This window comes from Oscarella lobularis, chromosome 19 (genome assembly GCF_947507565.1).
Source record: "Oscarella lobularis chromosome 19, ooOscLobu1.1, whole genome shotgun sequence".
Taxonomy (NCBI): domain Eukaryota; kingdom Metazoa; phylum Porifera; class Homoscleromorpha; order Homosclerophorida; family Oscarellidae; genus Oscarella; species Oscarella lobularis.
Window position 1 is genome coordinate 665,817 of NC_089193.1, and position 19,510 is coordinate 685,326.

General features: G+C 44.2%; 2 protein-coding genes and 1 long non-coding RNA gene across 3 annotated transcripts; 2 read left to right on the forward strand and 1 right to left on the reverse strand.

The window, feature by feature from the left end:
• The first annotated feature begins 3,181 nt into the window (after window positions 1–3,181).
• On the forward strand, window positions 3,182–7,858 carry LOC136198820 (uncharacterized). The gene is made up of 13 exons (XM_065988862.1): window positions 3,182–3,303; window positions 3,383–3,474; window positions 3,536–3,625; window positions 3,675–3,773; window positions 3,823–3,921; window positions 3,973–4,071; window positions 4,127–4,225; window positions 4,294–4,392; window positions 4,443–4,541; window positions 4,592–4,687; window positions 4,784–6,818; window positions 6,874–7,272; window positions 7,319–7,858. The coding sequence occupies exons 1-13, from the start codon at window positions 3,279–3,281 to the stop codon at window positions 7,603–7,605; spliced, it is 3,618 nt and encodes a 1,205-aa protein (XP_065844934.1). The 5' UTR covers window positions 3,182–3,278; the 3' UTR covers window positions 7,606–7,858.
• A 3,703-nt stretch (window positions 7,859–11,561) lies between these two features.
• On the reverse strand, window positions 11,562–13,993 carry LOC136198281 (uncharacterized). Its single transcript, XM_065988197.1, has 2 exons — window positions 12,386–13,993; window positions 11,562–12,318 (listed from the first exon to the last, which is right to left on the reverse strand). The coding sequence occupies exons 1-2, from the start codon at window positions 13,953–13,955 to the stop codon at window positions 12,308–12,310; spliced, it is 1,581 nt and encodes a 526-aa protein (XP_065844269.1). The 5' UTR covers window positions 13,956–13,993; the 3' UTR covers window positions 11,562–12,307.
• Window positions 13,994–16,324: 2,331 nt separating this feature from the next.
• Window positions 16,325–18,770, forward strand: LOC136198311 (uncharacterized). The gene is made up of 4 exons (XR_010672745.1): window positions 16,325–16,559; window positions 16,612–17,145; window positions 17,208–17,727; window positions 17,776–18,770. It is a non-coding gene; the product is annotated as an uncharacterized lncRNA (long non-coding RNA).
• The last annotated feature ends 740 nt before the right edge of the window (window positions 18,771–19,510 follow it).

Sequence of the window (19,510 nt, forward strand, 5' to 3'; positions counted from 1 at the left end):
TCTATGCGGTCAACGCCAACACCAGAGGAAATAACTTCTCTCTTGGACGCCGGGCTTGGTTTAAAGTGTCTACAGTTCAAACGCGACGGCGACGCCTTTCACGTGCATAATGTGATTCTTTCAGCTTTTCCGCAATTGGAGGGCTGTGGGGGATACGAATTTCTTCGCGCTGCACCAAACTGTCGTGTTCTGATACCCCTCAGTTCCACCACGCGATCAATAACATCAGAAGTCATCTCCGACTCAACAAGGGCAAACACAAGAATTTTCGTACGGCCATTGCAGCAGAACATACCAGTTGTTCCTCCAGCTGAACAAGTACGCTGCAACCTTTTTTTATATATAAGTTATATGTTTTTAATGTTGTAAATGTAAAGCAATCTGACAGTCACCCGGCGCCAGAGCAGCCAATGGCCGAGTGTAGGAATTGCGGCTCTCTTATCGTTATGACACGGCTTCGACGTCACCGTTTGTCTTGTGAGAGAAATACGTAATAATCGATGATGTATTTGTTTAGATATATTTGATTAAACGTCTGCGTGTAGGCTTTCTACTCCTGTTGCACTAACTGAAGAAAGAAAGACGGTCACGGCAACAGCACACGAAGGAGAATCCTTGCCAGTTACCTCTAACCGTCGACACGACACCACTGAACACGACAGCGACAACGACGTAAAACGTAAACATTCCATTTTGGCGTCTTCTTACCCTAGCGTTCAGACTATAATTCTTGATGATTCGCCTATAATTCCTGATGATTCGCGGGAAAACGATGATGAGCGTATTCAGGTAAAGCATGATGAAGTTAGTGGGACAATGTTGACAATTTTTCTTGTTTATGCAGGATACTATTCGTCATTTGTCCCTAATCTTTCCTCAAAACAACAGAGAGTCCATTGCACGGATTGCATCAGTGGCAGTCAATATAAGCGATGCAGTTGATATGATGTTGCATGAAAACTCTGCTAAGGAATCTAAAGGTGTTTCTGCACTGTTCACCTATGTGATGATATGACATGTTTTTAATTAAGGTGACGAAACTCTTAATCGAATTCGAGAACGTCTCACTGCAAATCTATCCGAAGAGACGTTGTGTCTTCACGTTGATCCAGACAATTTATGGCAGACTGCTGTCTCTTTTTACAAGGGCTTGCTTGACGACGGTTACTCAAAGAAGCTGAGGGTGTCTTTCGAAGGACAAGAAGGAATTGACGGTGGCGCTATTTCTAAAGAGTTCTTCACCATGTTATTGGGTGAAATTGACAAGCATCTCTTTGAAGGGTCCAGTGAAAAGAGAATTCCAAAAAGGGAATACGGAATCGAAGAAACTTTTGCTCTTGCAGGCAGAATGATCGCACATTCAATTGCTCAGGGGGGCCAGGATTTCCTCACCTGGCTCCCTACATATACACCTTCATCGTTTCTGGAGACACGAACGTGACGGTAACTCATGACGATCTGTCAGGCGAAATATATTCACTTCGTCACCTGCAAACGTTCCTTACCCAAGTAAGAAGTTTTTTAACTTCAATTTTGCTATATAGTGCAACTCCCTAGATACTCGACGCTGCAAAAGATTCCGAAATTGACGAGATAATAGACGAAAACGAATCGTACGTTACCAACTGTGGATGGCCTACCGGAATGGTCATTAATACGAAAAGCCGAGAGCGGTTCGTGCAAGAAGTCATCCAAGAAGAATTATTTTCAAAGCGATTGAGAATGCTACATGCTATTTGCGATGGACTCCGATAAAGAGGAGTCCTTAGAGAAATCGTCTATTATCCAGAGATTATGAAGTCGCTCTTTGTGCATTCCGATGACAGTATGCTGACGGGAGACAACGTCTTCGACATTATACGGTTTGAACCTCAGAGTTCTCTTGGCCCCCAGGCGAGAGCTTGCATTTTGTACTTGAGAAGCTTCTTACAACGAATCGAAAATGAACGAGGTTACGATTATCTATTGTTAAACTTGCCCCTTTTAATGTAATATCTATTTCAGTTTCGCTTGATGGTCTGGGAAGTGACATGCCGCTTTTGAAAGCCTTCATTTACTTTGCGACATCACAACTCACACTGGGACCAGGAATGACAATTAAAGTGTCTTTTGATGCCCACGCTGCTGCAGGCTCTTTGCCAACGGTTGCAGCGTGTTTTGGTCGTCTTCGTTTTCCTCAAGATTTTCGCGACGCAGAAGACTTTTACCAGCGCCTCCGAACGGCCATCACTGATGGAGCAAGCGGTTTTCATCGCTACTAGATGAAGAAGAACAGTGTTTGACTTTTAACGTTTGAAACTGTTTAGTTAGCTGTTTTGCTCGGTTTCCTTTAGTTTAAGGCGTTCTCGATTCTTTGAGTAATCTTTAAGGCGTTGTTGATTGTTTGAGTAATCGTACCACTTTGTTAGGTCTTAAATTTCATGCGCATCGTTCAAACTTTATTATTCATAAAGAAGGCTTGATTAAATGCTTATGGTTCATGGTTCATGGTTCATGATTCATGGTTCATGGTTCATGGTTCATGGTTCATGGTTCATGGTTCATGGTTCATGGTTCATGATTCATGCATGGTTCAGGATTCAGGGTTCATGGTTCATGGTTCATGGCTCACTTTTGGCAGAAACGGCACGCCATACATGAATTGTGATTCATGGTTTGAGGTTCATGGTTCATGATTCATGGTTAATGGTTCATGGTTTATTTTTGGCAGAAACGGCGCGCCATAGATATAGGTATGTATTTATGAAAAACCCGCTTCGCCATCTCTCTTCGTTTGGTGTTCCATAATACATGTCGTTCCATATTCGATACGGGACTCTAGTACGTCACGTGCTTTGTTGAGTGCTCAAACGACGACAGTCTCAAATGACGATGGATCTACCCACTGATCGCGCGATTGACCACGACGACCTCTTCAGAACGACTCAAATCGAGTCAAACGCGTTGGAGACGAGGAAAACGACTTGAGTAAGAGGGAGTTTCTTGGACATGCGCAGACGTTCGTTGAAAGGGCGTGGCGTACGTACCAGACCCAAAAAATCCAAGATATTCATTTGACATTGCCCTAAGATTAACGCATTATGATTGGCCAGATTTTTCTGGATCAGCAGACGAGAGCGTGCATAAAATGAAAGATGCGATACCATATTCGGGATATATTTAGGTTCGAGGCCCGTATATAGTCCAATGCAACTTTCGTGAAAAGAGAGCTATTGAGGGCATTTATCTCTTCCAAGGCATCTTTTAGCTAGACACCCTGCGGCACAACACACGTTCCGATGAGTTTTGGGCTTGAAGAGCTCGGTTTGTACATGTTCTTTTTCTATCTGAAAGCTCTGACCGCCTTCGATTTTCCTTTTTGGGTAATCATTCCATTTTACAGCGTTTCTATCCGCTGTGAAGAACGGAAATACGCTTTTCGTATCACAGTTCATCCGTAGATATCCGATGAAGTGGAAACAAACGACGAACATTGTACTGCAAAATTAGGGTTTTTAACAATTCAATTTATTCGTTATGATTCTAATTGATGTAGTACGGAGAAACTGCACTTCATCTCTCTCCCAATGCTGAGACAGCAGAATATTTAATTTCCGCTGGAGCCCATATAGAAGCTTTAGATAAGGTATTGAATATTGAAACATGCTGTTATGCTTCTCGCGCTTTGACATCAGGGTGACTTTACACCTTTCCTCTTCGCCGTTTCTAATGGACGTCTAGAAGTTATGCATGTTCTTATTCAACATGGTTGCAACATTCATGTAAAATCCAACGTAAGAAAAGTAGAGAATTCGTGTCATAAAATGTAATGAGAAATTGTAGGATGGGGATGGACCTCTGGTACTGGCAAGTGCTGAGGGTCATTTGAATATCGTACGAGAACTTGTTAAAATGGGATGCATTGTTAATGAACATCATCAGGTATTGCAGTGTGGCAGATACGCAAATACTTTTCTATTTATGAATTTTTAGAATGGCTATACTTCACTTCATACGGCGTGTCAGAATGGACATGCGGAAGTCGTTAAATTTCTAATATTGTCTGCAGCTGATGTAGAAGCCGTGAATTTTGTAATAATTTATTAAGAAATGATGGATAAGTTAGTAACGGTTTGACTTAATTAAGTGGGGAGAGACACCCTTTCTTCGAGCCGTTGTTCACGGACAGTCCGTCGTCGTGGATTTTCTCATTCAAAGTAGTTGCAATGTCTCTGCAAAATCTTACGTAATTAACACACATACAGAAATTAATTATTGGGTAATGGGTAATTTCTAATCAATAATGGCCTGTAGAATGGCAATGGAGCTCTGACATTTGCATGTGAGAAGGGTCATTTCGATATAGCAAGGAAACTTCTTGGAATGGGATTCAATGTCAATGAAGTTGACCAGGTATAGAGTAGTACGGAAGAGACGTACAGATTTGTCATTCGGTTTTTTAGGATAGCTGTACTTCGCTTCATTGGGCGTCTCGGAATGGACGCGCGGCAACGGCAGAACTTCTAGTTTCAACAGGAGCTGATTTAAATGCCAAAAATAAAGTAAATTATTCTCTTTCACTCTAATTTCATTTGTTACTTTGGATATATAGCTTGGTAATACGCCTCTTTTTGAAGCTGAGTTGAACAAGCACCACGAAGTCGCTAAAGTTCTGAAAGAAGGAAAAAACAAGGAGATCCGACCGAAGGTGTGTCTTCTAAATTCAATATTTTGTAAATGACATGGCTGAAGATCTGAATTTGTCGGGGTTTCCTCGGCATGAGACTCAGACCTGTTTGTTTAGGTCGCCGAAACTTTTCCGCGTGAACGTGACGTACATTCAGAAGACCGTAGCGTTGAGAGCAATCCTGCTAAGGAAACTGAAGAAAAGGAAGCCCGTTTTCAACAGATATATGACCAGGCTTTAAAACGCGGCTCTGTAACAGTGAATCGTTCTCGAGTTATTGTTACTGGTCAAGACGGGGCTGGCAAGTCATGTCTTGTAGATTCTCTTTTGAACAGACCTTTTGAGAGAGATAAAGCAAGCACAGAAGGAGCGACCGTGGCAATGACACACACAGCATCAAGCGGATGGGCTGTCACTAGCAGCAAGGACCACCTGGATGCACTTATTGCAGAGGGTGTCTATTCGATGAATCAGCAGCGATCGTCTTTGAAAGACGGGCAAAAAATCTCTACGCAATTTTCTCGTTTTGTTGTAGAATCATATGACTTTGACTCTTCTTCACAAGTGGACTCTGCGGAACCGGCATATCCGCTGCAATCACTTGCAGAAGATTTGCAGGCATTTGGTCTGCAGGCGAAAACGCTTACACCTAACCAACAGCAGTTGGTGAGCACTTTTCTCAAGAATAAGCCAAGCGAAGAAGATCTTGGTAAACAAATTCTTGGCGTTCGCGATATCTGGGATTTGGGAGGACAAGAAATTTATCTTGCAACTCATTCTTCTCTCATGCCAGACAACAAAGCGTTTGGGTTATCCATGTACATGGTTGTAATGGACATCTCAAAGTCGCTGTCCGACAAAGCGGAATCTTTTCATCGGTCATCGGACGGCGAGGTGATTGACCAAACAAGCGAATTGGGCTGGATTCGCACAAACGCAGACTTCCCTCTTTACTGGTTCGGCTCAATTACAGCGGCCCACGAAGGCACGCCTTTAGGCGACCATTGGCTGGGCAAAGACGAAGAAGTGGCTCCTCCTCCTGTCTTTGCAATTGGCTCCCACAGAGACGTCTTGGATAGCAACAAGGAAACGTTTCCTAATACTGCGGCGGTTGAAAAATGGCTGAGAGAGCAAGGAGAACTCTTTGACCAGCTTCTTAGGGACAGCGAATTCATTAAACACATTGTCGTACCGCAAAGACTCGGAGTCAGGGGCGACCACGAAGACTTCTACGAGATGGCTCATTTCTTTAAAAGATTGTTTTTAATAGACAATACCGTCTCGGGTTCAGAGTCTCCCTGTAAAGGCGTTCAAGAAATTCGTAAACGAGTCGATCGCATGACGACGACATATTGGAAAGGAATGAAGAAGCAGCCTCTGTTCTGGGTTTACCTTGAAATTCTTCTGTTTCGTTGGAAGGAAGTCATGAAAACGGTTGTGGCTAAGGTCGACGACATAGCAAAGCTCGCTCAGCATCCGTCGATCTGCAATATTTTGAGTCGCGACGAAGTCCTCGTGGCGCTAAATTTTCTCGCAAACGTTGGCGCAATTCTTTATTATCCAGAAGTGGAGGGTTTGAAGAACGTCGTTTTCACGAGGCCTACGTGGGTAATCAGAGCTCTTTCAGCGTTTGTGACAGCAGCAGAACCGGGCCCATTCATGATGCCAAAGTGGCATTGTCTGAAAGATAAAGGAATTATTTCCCAGGACTTAATGAAATATCGTTTAAATCAAATGAGACTACAGAGCGAAGACAGCGATTTGGCTGCTGCTACAGGTGGTGCTGATCCGGAGCTAATGGAATATGAAGATGGACTAATTGTGCAGCTGTTACAGCATCTTGACGTCATCATACCGGTGGCAGGATCGCCCCAAGGTGACTATTATGTTCCTTCGATGCTCAAACGGTCGTTTCTGTATTCTCATACGCTTTGGGAACGTCTCACTCTGTCCTACTCAGAGTCTTGTCATCATAGTCATTTGCCTGGCTTCCCTGCACCCCTCATTGTCATTCCGATGAAACTGAAGTTCGTTCCGGAGTGTCTCTACTTTCGTCTCGTAGCTCGCTTTCTAAATTTGCATCCGAAAGATCCGCAACTCTCTCGTCATCAGTGCATCTTTCTAGTACAAGATGAAGAGTCTCTGGTTGAAGGTATTCAACTACGTTGCTTCTAATAGATTGACTCTAGTTTGTATTGTGATTTTAGTTGAACTTGAATTGCTGTATCACAGTCGAGGGAATTGGATTGCTCTAACGATTCGTTACATTGGTGAAGATGACCTAGCAAACGCATGTCCCTCTTTCTTACACTCAATTAGAGAGGAGCTGTTCAATCAAATGAGGAGTATATGCCAGCAGGGGATGGCAGGATTTACGTACAGCATATGTTGTCAAATACGAGAATCCATACACACTGAGAAACATTTAGATATTGATATCACGAGCCTGGCTGCTCTTCAAAAAGATGAGTACACCTATTCCCCAGGAGATGCCAAGTTGTACGACAAATTTGGGAAACGACTGCAGGCAAAGCGAGAAGACTTTCTGAAAATTAACTGTTGGTTTAGTCGCCATTTCAGTGATGCTACACCACAGCCATGTCAAGGTAAGCAGACGTGCGTCGGTATTAAAATCATATTCGTTTCTTGTAGATGAACTTCCTAATGTGATCAACGAATCTCTCACCGTCATTGTCGCGAACCTGGTAGACGCAAGATGGCAAAAATTTGCTGTTTTGTTGGGACGAAAAGCCAGTTCAATACCTCAGTACAAGGAAAAGTCTGATGAGAATTTTGTTCGGGCCATGATGGTCATAGAGGATTGGGTAGCCGAACGTGGTCGTGATGCAACGGCGAAAGCTCTTATTCAAGCTTGTGAGAATTGCGGAATTCACAGAGATAACATTGCGGATTCTTGTAAAAAGAACTGGAAGTCGTGAGAATATTTGCACTGTATATATACTTATGCCTTAGAAGAGCGCTGAGCTGGCGAGAACCTTAATTACCGGTACCCCTTTGCACTTCTCTCAGTCCCCAAAGTGCCGGAAGTAACGAAAGCCGTGAAGGTGCGTGTAGTAAGATAGACTTTACGGCTTTTTCAAGCGGATGTGCGTCCACTGACATAAATTAATTGTTTCAAAATTTTCATCGTTTTTATTTATCTGTGCTGAGGAAAGAACGCACGCTGATGAGGTAGCCTGCTGGCACTTGTAGAGTAAAAAAACATACATCAACGCGTTTCTGCCTTATCTATATCTAACCAAGGATTAACCCTATCCGAGTAAAGACGCGGCAGCAATCAGGCCCTAGCTTTTTCGAGTAGTTGTAAAATCGGGGGGCCCCCTACTTCTAGATCTGTGCTTTTGAGCCTCGCGATCAAACTGTCGTTGAACTTGCCGCTCCACTGGCGGGCGGCGAACCACTAATCGAGCTCCCCTGCTCAATTCTCTAGACGAGGGTCCCCAATTCTTACGTGATCTGCGTCCTTGCAACGGCACGCACTTCGATCTGCGGCGTCGATCATTGTTTCGATAATCAGGTAAATTACTTGCGAGTAAGAATAGGTTAACTTTTATTTGTAATTTTTGCAGGGGAAGCAGCGTAGGATGTTTAACTGCACGATCATAAGTTCGATCATGCAAAGCCCAGTACGCCGTTATGGCATACCAACTATATGGTCAGGAGACGCGGGGTTAATTCGCGGGGTTAATTCGCGTAATTAATCGAAGACTCATAGGGTACGTGTCTTTGCACGTAGTGTGCTCTTAGTTAAATCTATTCAAGCAATTTTTCAATTTTTTTTGGACCTATTAGTGTCCGATGTACTGCGCACATGTGAGCCATGAGTCTTTTTAGTGTTGGAGTAGTTATCGTCATGACATTATTTAATCGCTTGCTGCGCATCAAATACATGTCTCCTGCCAATTTGACTATTTTCTTTGTTAATAGAAAAGTTTGGCCAAGACCAGAAAACACTTTTGGGTTTGGCAGCGTTGACCTGCTCTACCTAGATTCAGATCACTTGACGGTTGACTTTTAGAATTTTATGGCTCATTTGGCCGAAGGGAAGGTGACTTCTATCACGAGTTGATAAAATACTATTTATCTGCTTTTAAGGTTTGAGTGATCTAGACGGAATTTTTTGCCCTAGTGTTCTTCAAGGAATTTTTTCTTGTCGGCGTGCTGACGTAGAGGCTCTTCAAAAGTAATTGGCTTTAGCGCGAGAAATATCCTTTTTGTCTATTAGCTGTGACGTTTAGCCAATGAGAAGCCAAGTGGTGAGAATAAATCTGTCAATTTTTTTGTATGCGTTTGGTTACCAAACATCATTGAATGTCCCTTGCCTTTTTCCACCGTAGTCTGGTCACAGCATAAATTTATTAATCTATGGTCACAGTATAAACGAGCTGTGAGTCTTGCCTAAGCTCTAAACCTTCTCAAAAGTATGTGCGAGCGACTAGAGCCGTTCCGGTACTTTCGGACAGGATGTTATTCGGACACTTCTTGCGTGGCCTTACAGGCTGCAGATTCCAACCGCTTTTGTCTGAGCTTCTTCCTTGGTCTCTTAGAGATTACTCACCAAAGTTCCAGCTGGTTCGAAAGAGCCATCGCCAGATGACACGTCGTTATTCGAGCAAGGGTCCACTACATTCGGACAACACCATGCGATAGGGACAGGGCGATTTTCTTCACGATAATCTTTCGCAAATAAAGCAAGTTATATACCGTTAGAAAGGTCTTTCCTTGCTCTTTAATCCTACGTACCAAATTAATTAAATTTAATTTGGTAATTGAATTACTATTTTTTAAAAAATGACAAACTTTTGGCAAATTCGGACACGTTCATTAACGTTTTTTTTGGTAATCAATATCAAAACATCTGTTTATTTAATGCTATAGGGCTTTTTTGCATTTCTCGAAAAAAGTGTTTAGCGCAAGTGCGCGGGCCGCTGAACTCAGAAAAAGCAAAGACCAATGCAGTTAGCAGATATTAGAAACTCTTTTATACTATCGGAAAGGTCAAATAGTAGTTTGGAAAACAGCGAGACTTCTCTCGCTGGCGATCTGCCACCATCCAACTGCGTTAGACACTATTTTCGAGAATTGCAAAACAAGTTTGACAGGTCCTAATTTTTGGATTCTTTGAGCTTGATTTACAATTAAATAACAATGATAAACGTGTCCGAATTTGCCAAAAATTCGTCTTTTCTTAAAAATTAGTAATTCAATTACCCAATTAAATTTAATTAATTTGGTACGTAGGATTAAAGAGCAAGGAAAGACCTTTCTAATGGTATATAACTTGCCTTATTTGCGTAAGAACATCGTGAAGAAAATTGCTCTGTCCGTATCGCATCGTGGTGTCCGAAAGTACATGTAGTGGACCCTTGCTCGAATAACGACGTGTCATCTGGCGATGGCTCTTTCGAACCAGCTGAAACATTGGTGAGTAATTTCTAAGAGAACAAGGAAGAAGCTCAGCCAAAAGCGGTTGGAATCTGCAGCCTGTAAGGCCACGCAAGAAGTGTCCGAATTACATCCTGTCCGAAAGTACCGGAACGACTCTATGAACCTCGCAATGCCTACTCGCTTGCCTACGAACGTTGACTTCAGAGACGGACGGACGGATGGTGCGAACATATCTATGGTGCAACTCTGGAAGCCCTTAAGTCGTTTACGCACGCGCACTTGGATCGAACTGTAGTGTGTCTCCCGCTCCTCGTCGCACACGATCATCTTCGAGCCCTAGCCCCAGCTCGTCGCCTGCCTGCCTGCCGCACGCTTACTGCTGGGAAATGCATGCACCTTGGGGATTTTTCGACGCCAATTGGTAAGCGAAACGTCGTATTGCCCTTTCGAATTTCCCGATCGCAACGGCGTCAGAGCGTCGAAGCAGGCAGCGCGTGCCTGTCTCTACGCTCGAATGCCTTTTTCGCGTTTCGGACGTGATCGTCGCGGCGTCGTGACGCGTAGTGCAAGTGACGACGCGCGCCTCACCTGTCCACTGGACTTCTAGCGATCCCTCATCGGACGCACTCGCGTTGCCTTTTATCTAATTCTCCTCTTTCTTTTTTCCAGTTTTGCGAGGAAAGACAAAGGCCAGCGCGTCAGCCAGGTTCGCACTCCCTTTGAGGCACCCATTGGTGTAGGCGTGCGATTGCGAGTGTGATGGGCTTGAAATTTCACGGGATTCTTGTAAGAATAGATATGACCTTAATAAATTGTTACTGGCACACAGAGGATCGTCTTCATGTGATTGCATGGGCAAAGCAAGGACGGTTCCGCCTAGCTCTAAGCTTTCTAAAGGTCTTCCTGCGCTTGCGTCGTCTTAGTTCAGTTCCTGTGCCACTACGGATCCATGATGCGTCCTTTCTGCATATTGCTTTTTCTTCTCTGTTGCGCTATGTTGTTTCACATATCAGCGAGTCTTTCAAAAGACTACCACAAAATAAACGGTGCGTTTGAGTAGCTAGAGCAAAGGAAGGCATAGTTCGGTTTGAGTAGTGACAGCTATAGATTCCGGGACGCATAAGCGAAACAGATTAAATTAGTATGATCGTAGTCGTGGCGATTAAACTAAAAGCGGTTTGGTTCCTTTTGGTGCCGAATCGAAGCTTCCTAAGGCAATTCGATTGCAGCTTCGACATGGTTTCTTAGGATCTAATATGAGTTTATTGTGTAAAGTATTTGGTTCCTTAATTCTGGCCGCTGATGCTGAATCGAAGCTTCATACGGCAATTCGATTGGAGCCTCGACATGGTTTCTTAGGACGTCCTCTAATAAACGTTAATACTGTAAAGCAATCATGATATATTTATAGAGTTTTGACTAAGTGGAAGTGAATCAAACATGTCTTGAACACACTAAAAATAGATTTTTAATTTGTAGCTACCGTTACTACTTAGAGTTAATTAGTCTCGGCTTTTATAGAATGTGAACAAAGCAGGATTTCTTTCTTTTCTTCGTCTCTCAAGATTATTTAACCTGGTCTCAAGCAGCAGACGTATGCTCTCCATATGGAGCCCACCTAGTCTCGACCGAAAAAAGGAGCAAATCTCTCTGGTATGACCTTTTTCGACAATACAATATCGATTCGAAAATTTTTTCATCGGATTAGTGGTCTCTCCTGCTCATAAGGGTGCCTACAGCTATCGTTGGTCGGATGGTTCGCCGTTGGTGTATTCAGATTGGGGAAGTTTGAACAGTCACTGCAAAACGGAAATATGTGCGCCAATCATTCCTCGATGGAATGTAGCTTTTTCTTATTACGTGAGTTGGTCTCCGGCTACCTGTTCGTCTCCAAATAGATTCATCTGCGAGAAACCAAAAAGTGCTGCATTGAGTTTGTATATAACAGACCGCTTATATTTTCTTATAGATCTCGTGAACTTTGAGGTGCGACTTGTTACTGGCGTTACGCCCAATCGAGGCCGCGCCGAGTTTTTTCTCGACGGTACGTGGAATCGCGTCTGCATGGGGACTAATGCTAGTCAACCGCGACTGCCGTATGTCAACATTTGGGCTACTCTGATCTTTTACATGTCAGAGCTTTGCGTTCCGAAGAAAAAAGCAGCAGCAATTATTCGTACATCGTTATGGTGCTTCAAAGGGAGCTCTTGGCTGTTTTTGCAAAAGAGTTTCTCACTTGACTGCTAAAAGTGTGAAACAAGATATTACGGAAAAATTCTCTACCCAGGAAAATTATTAGGTTTATTTTACCGATTTTGTAATGATAACAAATCTCTTCCAATCTGAGCACAACGTCGTCAAATGTGGGTCGCCGAAACGGACTTGCACTCCAGCACAACCGAGTTAATTCTTTCATCTGTTTATCACCAGCGAATGCAAACTCAGGCCGAAGACCGCATGAAACAATCTGATTCAGAATGTCATTCGTAGGCAAACCCAGTTGGGTGTGCTCCCAATAGGGAAGTTTCCCTGTTTGAATTTCCCACAAGGCAATTCCATAGCTGTAGACGTCAACGGACAAGTCGTATTCGCGTCCCAAAATAATTTCTGGAGCTCTGAAGAAAGATGTACCAACGCCTTTGGTTCCTCTTACGGGTCCAACGCGTTTGAGTCCGTTATCCGTTACTTGAGGAACGATTTTAGTGCAGCCTAAGTCGGCGACCTTGACGATGCCGCGACTGTCAATGAGCAAGTTGTCGCATTTTAAATCGCGATGCATTCGACCCAGTTTATGCAGATATCTCATTCCTTTGGCTGCATCAATGGCGTATTTTACTTGAAGATGTATGGGCATGAGTTTGTATATGTATTTGGTGTCCAATTCTTTTCGCACTGATCCGCGTTCCATGAATTCAAGAACGATGAATGGATTGTCGCTCGTTGTCTTACCGGTGCCAATAAACCGAACAATGTTACCGTGACATATCGACTGCAGTAATTCGCTTTCGTCGTTGAAGTCTCGAAGCTGCTCATTGGTGCAATCTTCTGCGCTTATTTTGAGCACTTTGACAGAGACAGTCTGATTGCGGTACTCAGCGCTCCACACAATACCGTATGATCCTTGTCCGATCGTTTGTTTGAAAACGACTTCTTCATGATTGACTGCCCATATACTTGACAGTTTGGTTACTGTCTTTACCGCTTGATGTAACTCGATTTGCTGTCTTTGCAACAGCTCGTCTTTACGTATTGCCAATTCCTGATGACGTCGTATTTTCTTGATAAAATAGACAGCAGCTGCGACCAAAAGCACAGCAGCCAGAGTTCCGGAGCTGATGATGAGAAGAATTGGAGTTTGGCACTTGTCTCCTCTATATCCAAAGTGACAATGACAGAATATCGAAACGTTAGAGTGTGGAATACATTCACCATGAGAACACCACTTTTCCGGACAAGTACATTTCTCTTTCGAAGATGATTCATCGGAGAGCGTGATTAAGGGACGAGGGCAACGCGTGCAGGTCTTTGAACCAACGTTTTCACTGTACGTGTTCTTTGGACACTTTTGGCATGCATTGAGACTGATGTCAGAGCTGTACGTTCCGGGCGGGCACCCAAGTTGAAATGAGTACAAGAAGGGCTGGTATCTAGTTGCATACTCGAGACTCACTTGTACTGTGAACAGCTTCTGCTTGAGAGCTACAAGAAATCCAAACATTTTTGCAATTGGTTCGGCTGTAATCAAAGTTTTTTCTTTTCCTTCCCCGGTTGGAGAAACTTCCAATTTCCTCAGCGATGTGAAGCCTGAGGAATTTCTTAAAGCATAAAAGGCATAACCAACCACCAAGTCTGTTTGAGGCCTGAACGCAGCCAGAATCATTTGCCGCAAAACGTTTCCATGGCGAAGAATTATCTGTTATATTTACGAAGAAAATGTCGTGATTACAGAAAGAAATGTTATCTTTGAGCAATCCACCATAAACAAGCAAATGATCATTCAACACTGCTGCATAGGTAGATGAACCACGGTAAAAATTGTTAGAGTTCAAAAAAAGGGTAGAGAGAATTTTTTGATTGCTGTGACGACGTGGACGATGCCACGTCGATGTCATCGTTCTCAAGTTTGGCGTCAAAACCCAGAACTCCGTCTGGCCACAGCAGGTATCATCAAGTGAGCCGTAGAGAATTAATGATCCGTTTTTCATTGGCGTAAGAGCGGCATATATATGACCTTTCGGCCGCCTCTTAGACTGCTTCATCGGAGTCCAAACTCTCAAGCTTACCGTGTATAACCACAGCTCATTCTTTATCTGGTGAACCTTCAAGTTGTTTATCCACAAGCCCAAGAAAACAACAAGGTTATCGCTATCGAAAACAGAGACAGCACCTAAGTGAAAAGGTATTTGTCTGTCAGGTTTGTATAGCATCCACCTCTTTGAGTCAAAGTCCAATTGCCAAAATGGGCCTTCGAAGGGGATTCCACAGCCAAGCTCTGGTAGATCTTCTAGAAGATGTTTATTTGAACTCCAGGCGCACTTAAATATTAGAGAACTCCCAACCCCATAAACAGTTGGTGGAGGCTCAGCATTGAAGCAATCGGTAGTGGAAGGCGAAAGACGAGGAGAAGGCAAACTGGTCAAAGTCAAATCTTTTGTGTTGCTCCCGTCTATAGCTGCGCGGAGGTTTACCTTCCACGCTGCAAGGAAGTTTTCACAGCTACCGTCGAAGCATTGTTTTGCAAACATGAAAACCTGTTTGTCAACGCTGATAGCAGTAGGCACTTCACTCTCAGGAAAACTAAAGCCAGATTCCTTTTCAAAAGTAAGACTTAGTAACGTTTCTCTTTTTCTTTTCAAATCGTACATAAACGATTTTCGACTACTTGTAATCAGCACCAAACCAAATTCTTGTAAGAAAGTTCCAGTTCCTGGCTGAAAGTCACGATGGACCATGCTGGAAAATGTGTCGTAATGTGACCATGTCAACGTCAACGTATCTAGTTTCCAAACGCCAGCGGCTATTTTTTGCTTATTCCCATCGTAGTAGGTATATTTGCCAATAAAATACAGATCAGTTTTTACGGAAAAAGAAAAGTGCCCAGAGAGCAGGTCTGGCCAATTAATGTCAGTGGTTGCGCCATTTCCGTGAAAAGTCCATTGATACGTTATATTTCTCTCGTCGGTGTCATTTAAGCAGTGCAGCTCCCACAAATCGCGGGTTTCATTATGGGTTGTAGTATTGATAATACCGCCGTATATGAATAACGACTCCTTGCAGTGACACGGACTCTTCTTGCGAAAAACGGCACTTGCCGAATGCTTTCTACGTCCCGCTGGAGACGGCAGAAGCGGAGAAACTGACAGCTGAAGCCACTTCTCACGAGTTCCGTCAAATAGCCATACCTTTTGCCTGTGGGGAGGGTCTCCTCCAAACAGTATTACTCGCGTTTCGCAAAGCGTTGTAAGAGAGTGACCATAACGCAAACCTAAGTTGGACGGCGGCGTTACAAGCGCCCACGAATTAATTCCAGGGCTGTATATCCACGAGTCAGAAAAGCTGCCGTAGAAAGCATTGCCTCCATGAAGTAGTAGACGAGCATACGGCGTGTGAAAGTTGGAAGAATTTGAATCTGCTTTTTGGCTACGCCGATATGCCACCAAAGCGTAATTTTCGCGTAGTGAAGGTCTGTTACTACTCCATTGTGACACTTTTAGCCACTTGTTCAAAGCGTCTGAGCCACCACTGCAATCGCCTTCATCGACGCCGAGATCGGCTCCAATGTGAAGGTGATTCGAGCAGAAGGCTAGAGAGAGAAAAATGAGCAGCTGCCTTTGCATCACATCAGTTAGGAATGCCCTCGATCAGCTTTCGATTTGCGCAAGATGCACTTAGGGAAGCTCGATGTTCTCCCTGCGCGGGCCGCGGCTGGGTTATCCCCGTGCGAGGGAGGTAATAATTTTCTACCCATCCATGCAGTGGTACGTACACTCTTTTGCCATAAAGCTGTGCGTCACAGAGCAACTTCCCCAGTCATGCAAACCCAAAGGATCGAATTCTGAGACTGACGACGGCCTACTGGGATTGCCTCGGCTTTCGAGTTGCGCAAGAGAGGAACACCCAACTTCAACCTGGCGGGTTTTCCCCGTTAGGGAGAGTTGCGTCGCTAGCGTATCGCTATACTCGTCGACCGGATAATATACATAGAAAGACGTCGCGATGACGCCTGTCGCCTGTTGTACAAGTACGGTATGGAGAAAGATGGAGAAGGCCCTTATAACAAAGACTAGCTAATGAAATTGCTCTATATACAAGAAAAAAGGAAAAGACACCCCAAATAGCTACGTCCATATCTCAGTCGAATTAGAAAAAAATCTCGATCGAGCTAGAGTCTGAGAAGCCTACGGAACAAAAGAATTTAACTCGCTGCCTGTCTACGAGTGGAGATGAATTAATTTTTAAGAGGACTGAATCTGACCGGAATTTGGTACATAGTACTCAAACGGCTCTCGACTATGTAACGCATTTTTTCTATCTAGCTCTACTTACAGCAATTTATTTCCGTCGAAATTTCAATCGAGCTCTTACTGACCGGTATATGACATCATTGGCACTTCGAAGTCACCTAAAACACCCGTTTCATTGACAAGGGGCCCCGTCTATTCTTGAAGGACTTCGTCTCGTGCCGTACTCAAGCACAGAATTTCGCAAAGTATACATCGTTGCCTTCTACCAGTCCACGCATAGATCCACGTCTTCTCGCCTCCGGGACTCTCCTGTTCTGATCCGGGTTAACGTTCGAGCTGCATGCTTCCTTCATTTCGACTTGAGGTTTCCACGAGCTACCTTTTCTGTGTCAGCGACAGTTGTGGATGGAGAGGAATACGAAGTAATTATTCGTGGCGGTATCGTTTTTACAAAAGTGAGGCCTCCTACGGGGTATCGCCTGCAGTTTCTCGCATCTCAAAACAGAAGGAAAGCTTTGCAAGTAAAGATCGATCGTTCTGTTTGAAGGCATGCTGAGAGCCTACGCTGAGACGAGCAATCGAGGGAGCTCATTGGTTCTCCATCAAGTAAGACCCAAAATTACTTGTCTCTGCATCGATGCTCGTCTTTCCTTTTTCGTGCATCGTAGGCCTTTTTCGACGACGAGACGAAAACGTATAAAGGCTTGTCAGGCTTCCGCTAGACGTATACGCGCCTGCACGTTCACAGCATCCGCTGAGGGGCAAAAGTCTCGTGGCCCGGGTGGCCGTGAGCCCTCAAAAGGGGCCTCTTCAATTTTCTCGAATTGTTTCTTACGTAGCTGTCTCAAAAGCGATATAGCCCTTACAAAGTCCCGCATTCCTGTACAAAGAGTTTAATTTGTGCTGAAATCGTACCAATTGATATCGCTGCGTCTCGATCTAGCTGTGACTGTGAAGGTGTGTCGTCTCTAGCATTGACTAAATCGTCTCATTTCAGTGACGGTATCGACCCTGGTTACAGCCAGACGAACCACAGATATAACTTGGAAAGACTGTGGCGGTTGAATTAAGCGTGGGTTTACGCTTACGTCTAGCTAGACTTTCAGGCGGTTCCGGCTTGTTTCATTTGGCTTATTCTACTTCAACTCTGAATCGTTCGCCTCGTTCTTAGTGTGGCTGAAAGAAAACGTACCTTTACAGTATTTCAACATTAACTTATTTATTTCTTTATACTAGGTGGCTACAGCAGCTGAACTGAGCGGCTCGCACGATACTGTTTCAATGGCTTCTCATGGCGACGCCCTTCGCGTCTTCTTTCGCCATCTCCGCAGTCGTCCTCGATCGCTGCTCCTTCTCAACAACGCTGACGACTTCGACTTTCTCAATCGCTGTTTGCCCGGTCACGCCGTCGCGTGCCGCATCGTTATAACGACGCGTCGAGCGCAAACACACAACGTCTTTCGATCACAAGCGAAACGTCAGCCTTCTCACTCTGAACGTTCTCGATGAGCGGAAAGCGGTCGTCGTTCTTCTTCACCTGTCTGGCATGCGACCAGAATCGCACGCGACGATAGACTACAACAAGAGAAAGTATGCAGAAAAAGTTGCTGTCGGGCCACCGGAAGGACGACTGCCTCGCACTCGCTCACGCCGGGTCTTTCATCGCTGCACGTTTTGTCAATACTGGTTAGAATTGGAAGCGGAGGCAAAGCGCTTGGAAGCGGCGGCGTTGAATCTAGACGCATTTCTGCGCTATTTTCACCTCTCCCACCTGAGGGATCATCTTGATCGCTGCGGCGTTCACAGCGTGAACACTTTCGTCGAGTTCGATCTTGAGACGATGGGGTTAAACGCATTTGATCGGAAGTCGGTTTCGCGAGCTCGGGCGTCCCTTTCTGAACGGGAGCGCGTCTTTCTTACGTGGGAAATGGGTCTTGACGATGTTCACAAAGAGGACGAGTCGCAGGGAGGTTATTGTTTTCTCGAGTGCTGCTCGATGCGTATCCGTCTGAAATAAAAACATTTGGATATCGCCGCCATGGACGTTCTAAGTGGCGAAAGGTTCACCAACATTTGACTTGCTTGCACGGGAATTTTGTGATTCGGAAAGGTTTTCCAAGTTAAGATAGACCAGAAGTTCGAAGTCATTCCAGAAGCGATCTCCGATTCGCCTCTCTTCTTCAATTCCTCGTGAGACTAAAGAGAACAGAAAGTACTGGTAGGTGTATATATGTGAGACACAAAAGTAGATTTTGCCTTAATAAAATATCTATTATGTTGTGACTTAAATAGTAGATTGGCCAAACGATGGCACAACGGGAAACCTACTCAGTCCCGCAAAATGAGAAGGAGACGGGTTGTGAAAATAAAGATATGAGATAAGTCTCTGGTTTTCCGGAGAAGGCGGCAATCCTTCCCGTTCTTCCTCTTTTTGAACATAAACGGTAGAGCACGGCATCCAAAAAGCGCTTTTTGAATCACCTTTGTACGGAGTCCAGTACCAGCGTGCATCTTCCTTTCGAAATTGATAGCGAATCGGACTAGCTACAGGATCTTTGTAAGTAAAAACGCCATTCTGGGCGTTTCCAAGTTTAAACGGAACTGAATGGAACGGATCTAACATTGTTCCTGATATTTTTGCAATAGCTTCGAGAAGAACCGTTTTTAGAAGTCTGTAGGAGCTTATCTTGCTTTCGAGCCAATATGAGATGACTGGATGAGAAGAAGTAAATCGTTGAGAGGCTTCTTTCATCTCTTGCAGGAAATGTCTTTTCTCTTCCCAATTCAGACAGACAAATTTAGTAGAGATTGCGCATAGGCAGCAAGCCATTGACACTTCTAAGACACATGCACTGTTCAATTGCCTGTGTAGATACTTCAGAGCACCTTTTTCTATTTTCTTGAAAAATCGCACTTGTTCCAAAATCTCACTTCTTCGTAAAGAGTCAGGATCTTTTAAAAGACTGAGCAC